General features: G+C 39.0%; 1 protein-coding gene across 1 annotated transcript; it reads left to right on the plus strand.

Annotated features, from left to right (window-relative positions):
• On the plus strand, positions 1-6,246 carry hp (haptoglobin). The gene is made up of 4 exons (XM_072380723.1): positions 1-108; positions 498-571; positions 4,080-4,363; positions 5,527-6,246. Exons 1-4 carry the CDS (start codon positions 56-58, stop codon positions 6,082-6,084), a joined length of 969 nt encoding a protein of 322 aa, XP_072236824.1. The 5' UTR covers positions 1-55; the 3' UTR covers positions 6,085-6,246.
• The last annotated feature ends 568 nt before the right edge of the window (positions 6,247-6,814 follow it).

A 6,814-nucleotide genomic window follows, 5' to 3' on the forward strand; every position in this document is an offset into this window, starting at 1 on the left:
TGTAGATCAGAGGCTTTATTCCTCAGCAGATATAAATACTCCCAACAGCAAATTCATGGCACACTCAAGAGGAGCTTCAGGGCAGAACATGAACATGGTCAACATTCAGTAAGTTTGTCTAAAATCTCTGAATTTATCTACATATGATTCTATGCCTCAGTACCATATGTTTCATGCTTACAGTTAAATCATTAACTTAGCCTCATGATTAGAATCTGCTGAGCATGAAAGATCTGATCGAACATCGTTTTACAAAACTATTTGTAACCATTGAATCTTCCAGTAATTATCCTGTTTCTGTTACTGAGTAGCTGTAAATTAAACCCATCAGACTTCATCATAAAGATCAAGTCCCTATCTCTATTTACTGTCTCTATTTTTTGTCTTTATTTACTCTCTCTCTTATTACTCTCTCTCCATTTTTAATGACTCCGCTGATTCAGAAGAGCAGAAGCAGTTGTTGTTTGAAATGAATTTAACTCTGTTCTCATTCAAAGGTATTCACTGGCTTTAGTCCTCCTGGCTGTGTGGGGCTGTTTGGCAGAGGAGCAGATGAGGGCCTCTGTGTCAGGTAGCACACAAACATTTAATTTCTTTTCCAGTTCAATATTTCTAATCATTGTAAAGTGATCCAGTGGAATATTTCTACGTTAGTTTTATATTGGATGAGCAGGATTGGGTGTTTATCTTGCATTAAAGAAAGCAAGGCCAGTTTCCAGCTATGTTAGCAGAGGAGTTTGCACTGATAAATCTCTCTCGAAAGCTCATGATAGCCCATTTGCTGAAGTACAAGGACTAAAAGGAAAATCAGTGAAAAAGCACAGAATAACTTTAAAAGCTCCTCAGAAGGCCATCCGAACCACTGCTCGAAACCATTTAAGAACATTCCAAGAAAGTCTGGCTTATTGAAACCAAAATATGAAGAAATGAGGGGTATCTCAAGACTGTTGAACAGCAGTGTAAGTGCTGTAATTGACACAAAACCATGTTTTTTCTCCACTTAATCCTACTGGGTATTTTATTTCAAACATTAATCAGAATCTTTACTGAACCTGAACTATCCATTTAAAGATGTAAAAAAATATGTATACATCAGTAGAATGCAGCCAGAATGTAGGGGAATAAACATGTAATAAAGAATCCAAAATGTGACGGAAGGAACAACATAAAATAATTCAAACCACTTCAATGTCATTCTATTATGACAAAATGATAGGATGAAGAATAAAATATGTAAAACAGTAAGAGGGATGAGATAATCAGGCCGGGAGGTCTTCAGCTCTGCACAAAAGTAATGGACAGGATGGTAATTGGACTTCGTATATGGTGCTTGATGAAAATGGATTTATTTATTACTTCCAAATTACCCACTTAGATAGTTCGGGCCACATTTCGAGGCAATCTATCCAATAACCATTGTGATAATTGAGTCTGGACCTATTAGGTGATATTGTTATGTCAAATTAACAGTGTATTAAGAAAGTGACTACAGTCAGAGTATTACCTTCCACATTTGTATACCAACCAGTCATGAGGTTCAAATTGCTGGCTTTTACTTTAAGGACCCTCCAGTTGAAAATACTATTTAGAATACACCTCCTCAAAGGCTTTGATTCAGATTGACAACTTCTGCTTTCCTTTTGGGATCTGAGTGCTCCTGTCAGATTTAGCTCTGACGCTACAGGGCTGAAAAAAGAAGTTGTGTTCTTGTCTGATTCTCTAACAAAAACATAACAATAAAGCCAATCAATATGAATCTAGTGAAAGATATGACTGAACCCAATGGAGGCATGTTAAGAATATGTGCTGTTTATTTTACATATTGAAGTGAGGAGTGATTAATTTTTTATTCATACAGTCTTCTAATGCATTGAGCTAATAAGAATTTTCATTATTTTAATTACTTGTAAGACATTATCAGTGTTGAATTCATTACTGAGCAATATCATGAAAATCCTTTTGGCAAATTAACCCTGCCAGAATGTGGAGTTACAACAGGATTAATGATAATGAGCATGTACCCAAGATGTTGCTATCACTTTCAAGAGACAGCCACCAGAAGCTTGACAGTCACACAAAGGACAAGTGGATTAAAAGCACAGAGGAAGGGTTTCTTCTTTTCTATCTTGTGAATGAATTGGAGGCTCCTATTTTTGTCTCATAGAACATGAAAGTGTAGCAATGGCTACACCTCTGAAGGGGGAAAAAATAATACATGTGTTTCCTGCAAACAAACATAACTGAATGTGCTTTTATAGTTTGGACGTTCATGTTGATACAATAATGACACAACTCTGTCCGTAGGGAAAGGGAAAATGTAAACTAACAAAACTTCTGAATGATCCTGGTTGTCAGCATTAGTTGTGCATTAGTTGTGTGTTTATGTGCTCCTTTTTTGACAAAATCAGCAGCTTGGTGGGAACAGTGTTACTCGGCTTAATATGTAAAAATGTCCACAGCCAGGCCCATGATGATATTTAGTAGAAATCACAGTAAGAAAGTAAGAAACTTTGAGCGAGTAGCTTGTAATAGCTTGCTTTGCAGTGCCCTGGACTGCACTTATATTCATTGATTTACTACCAAATATGCTGAGAAAGTGCCAGACCCTGACGCTTTTCTTGACAATGGATGATTTAACATGGCATGGCCAACAATACAAACACATCACTGACAAGCTCATTTATACGCACGAAAAATCTGCATGACAATAAATCAGATAACAATTAGATGCATATGATTATGTTCTGTATGGTTCCAAAAGACAAAGGCTCATGACAGGGGGGGGTACTTGTTGTCCGGAGAGGATCCAAGTTGGAGGGGAGGGTGCTGGCTGTGTTGCTTGGTTCCAAGTCGGCTGCGGGGCGAGCAGGCAGGAAAGTGATATAGGCTCATGAGAGAGACGAGCACTGGAGGAGACAGGTTAAGGTAAGGTTTCGCAGAAAGTAAACTCGCAATGGAATCACTGGAGTTGTCCTAATTACCACAATGAATGTGAAAAGATCTGGCAAAGACTGGTTGCTCCTGCAGCTCCTATGAAGGTGTCCCGATGAGGGCAGAGGAGCAGATGTGATGGCAGGAGCAATCCAGACTCCGCCCAAGACTCCCAGGAAACCTGCTCAACCCTGCCTAAGACTCAGAAACCAGAACAACAGCCAAGCATGATCGTGACACTTCAGTGCCTTTGGGAACTCAGTGAGCTTTTTACTGATCTGGATCCACGACCCTCTTCTGCTATCAGAAAAGGGCTGTGATGCCCTTTGAATACTGAAAAACTTCCATCCACCTTTTCTGGTGGTTTGTTCAGTTATCTGCCTTGTCATTTCTCTCAAATGAACTGGGATGAGCACAGCTTATAAAACAAACATTTACAGAAAAATCAAAGCGTGTGCTTATGCAAAAATGAGACATTTCCTCCTCCCAGAGATTAGAACAAACACTAAATCAAGAGTGAAAGTCATCAAAGTACAGACAAACAGAAGTAGTCTGGACTTCGGTGGACACAAAAGTGGGATCATCACCATTAAAGACTTTTAATTTCAAAGTGGTACATAAAAGTCTTGTTTGGAATAAATATAAACAATTTTATCATTTTAATTATTTTCTGTTCTCTGTCTTTTCTCTGTGTGGTTGTTTAAATCTTTTCATGGATTTATCTCCCAATAATTGTGTTTCTCTTGGTCATAATTTCATGAATCATTCTGGGCATCAAACACATCATTTTTATTTGTGGTCATTTTGAATCTCTTTATGGCTGTTTTCAATCTTTTTTGTGCATCTTATTTATTGTGCCTTTTGCACCTAATTTTGGTAATCTTGTGTCTCTATCTTGTATATCTATTTATGTAATTATACTGGTGGTCCCCTGATTATTTGGGTCCATGTCTGTGCCAGGTAGGAACCTTTACCTATCTACAAATTGGGGCAAAAGTAGCAAAAAGGAGCACCTGAAAGATATTAAGTGTATCCTATCAGCAGAATATCTAAAATCCACTAAATGCAGTTTTTTAACAACATTAACAACATTATCTAATGAAATAACAAAATAATAATAAATTGATAAATATGTCTGTGTCTCCCAGCCTCCAGATTGGCATCATTCCGTTCCAGGCGAATGGTTGGGGGGAAACTGGCTCCTCATGTACCCTGGCAGGCCATGGTCTACCTCTCTGATGGTGTGCTGGATGGAGGCTATGCGGGTGGTGCTCTTATCTCTGACAGATGGGTGTTGACAGCTGGAAGAAATCTCTTTGTGAGGAAAAGTCGACAGGACATTCAGGGAAAAGATCCTGTTATCCCTAAAGTGTACTTGGGTATCTCGCAAAAGGCAGAAGCTAATGAATCCAAAGAAGTCACTGTAGAGAAGGTGAGCAAAAATGTCTCTGCATTAGTAGATTTCTTTTTGTTTGATTATTACATTTGTCTGTTAATATCAGTAAGTCTACAATCGATTCGTTCATAAAGGTGGATTGTTTGTACCCTTAACTACGACCTGTAATGGTGTCCTTTAATGTAATGGGGGGTCTGGATGATGTGGTAATGAGCGATGTTTTTAATTGTTCATTTTCATGACAAGACATGAGCTTAAGACCGACACATTACATACTGTATATGTTTTTTTCAGTTCCTTCAGTATCAACACTTTACTATAACTCGTTTGTCACCTCCTGGTTAGGTTTAGGCAATATCATTACTTTGTTAGGGTTAGAAAAACATTGTGGTTAGGCCTAAAATACATTGTTTTCACTGCATGATCGTCACCCTCATGGATGTCATTTTGCAGCTTGTCTTTGTTACATGTAAACACACCACAACAAAACCTCCTGAATATATTTAGCTAAAAACTGATAAAACACTACATGGCTATGGCTAGAAAACCATCATGATAGGAATAAAATACACTCTGACATAATTTTTTTGCTGTCTAACGGATACTAAAAGTCATCCATCCATTTTCTATACCCGCTTAATCCCTTGGTCGGGTCGCGTGGGGCCTGGAGCATCCCAGCAGTCATCGAGTGAGAGGCAGGGTACACCCTGGACAGGTCGCCAGTTACTAAAAGTCATATATTCTGCAAATATAATCATGAGCAGTTTCAATAAATGCCCCATAGAGATGTATTTTGGCAGTGAACAGTCTCATTAATAAAGATTCTGTATCTGTCAGGTTGATGAAGCTAAAACATTTTGAGATTTCATTTTCTAGAAGCCAGAAAAGATTTGATTTAAACCTTGAGGGTGAGTGAAATGAATGGCATCCACTAGGGGTCAGGAAATGATAAATTAAAACAAGAGAAGCGTTATTTTAGACTTTTGTGAAATATTCCATACTTACATGTCTTCAGGCTCCTAAAACTTATTTTGAAGAGAGAAATTAATCTTTGAATTGCTCACAACACCCTGTGACAAGAAGACGGGGGAAAAGCACTATTTGTTTTCAATGATTACAAATGTGAAAATATAGAGCACATGTTTTTTTAATTTTTTTTAAAACTTTTAATTAAAATAAAAAGATTTCCTCTTCTGCAGGTGGTTCTCCATCCAGGTTTCCAGAATCAGTCTGACTGGGATAACGACCTTGCTCTGATCAAACTCAAACACCCTGTGGTTATGAGTGATAAAGTGACCCCCATCCCCCTACCAGAGAGAGGCCAGGACCTAGACAACACAGTGGGCAGGTCAGGGGTTATCACTGGCTGGGGCTGGGGGGTCCTCCTCACCCCTGCTAAATCTCTTAAACACCTGGTACTCCCACTGGCCAGTCACTCTGACTGTAAAGCAGAATATGAGCGCATCCCGTTCACACCAGCAGTGGATGACAACATGTTCTGCACCGGTTCCACGAAGTATGATGAAAACGTCTGTTTTGGGGATGCAGGAGGCGCTCTAGCTGTAACAGACACTCAAACTGGGGCTGTATATGCTGCAGGGATCCTTTCCTATGACAAATCCTGCAATAGGTACAAGTACGGAGTCCACATGAAGATTTCCTCATATTTGCCCTGGATCCACAGCGTCATCAGGGGTGACACAGAACAATCATCTGCTCTGCGCTCTGCTGCAATGTCTCGGATGCGCTCATGGTAGCTATGAAGCTTGGAGCCCTCTTGTTTTGACATTATAGAGCAATCATAGCAATATCTTGTATCAGGAAATGCTAATAATTGAACAACTGCTGTGTTGTATTAATGAACGTTGTGTCTGACATGTGGCAAAGAATAAATAAACCTATGACATGAGTTCTACTTACTCAGTCTAGTATTTGCAATTTCTCTGGTTGTTTTGATATAGATATGTATTTGCTCTATTGTCTACAGAGCTACAGCTTCTGTCTTGTGTACACAGAAGCAATAGATTGGTTCTCCAAAGTGTTAGATTTGAATGCTTCCTCTTTTCAGCTGATATTTGAGCTGATCTCTTGACAAGAGACAAGGTGTCAAATAAGGAAATTTAACACCGTGCAGCACATTTTAAAAGTAACAACCTGTGCCCAGAGTGTTACACATTTAACTGTGAGAAGAGGACTTGAAAGCTTCAAAGTCTCGACAAACATTTCGCCATGTACAGTAAGAAGCTTAAAAGCAACAGTTAACAATGGACTAAAGATGGATGACACAACTCACATTTTGTGGATTTCAGATGTTGCCTGCAGGAACACAACTTCAAAGATATTTTTGTCTGGCAGGTGTGTCCATTCTGCCGTGAATCACCAACTGTCTCAACAGCAAATGCGCTGAAAAGTGGTATGATGACAGATGCCTGTCCAGTCGATACAGTAGGATTGGAAAAGATAACTTCAAAGACAGACGTAACCGGT

The sequence above is a fragment of the Leuresthes tenuis genome, unplaced genomic scaffold (assembly GCF_036924035.1).
Source record: "Leuresthes tenuis unplaced genomic scaffold, fLeuTen1.0.hap1 SCAF_2, whole genome shotgun sequence".
NCBI classification, from domain to species: domain Eukaryota; kingdom Metazoa; phylum Chordata; class Actinopteri; order Atheriniformes; family Atherinopsidae; genus Leuresthes; species Leuresthes tenuis.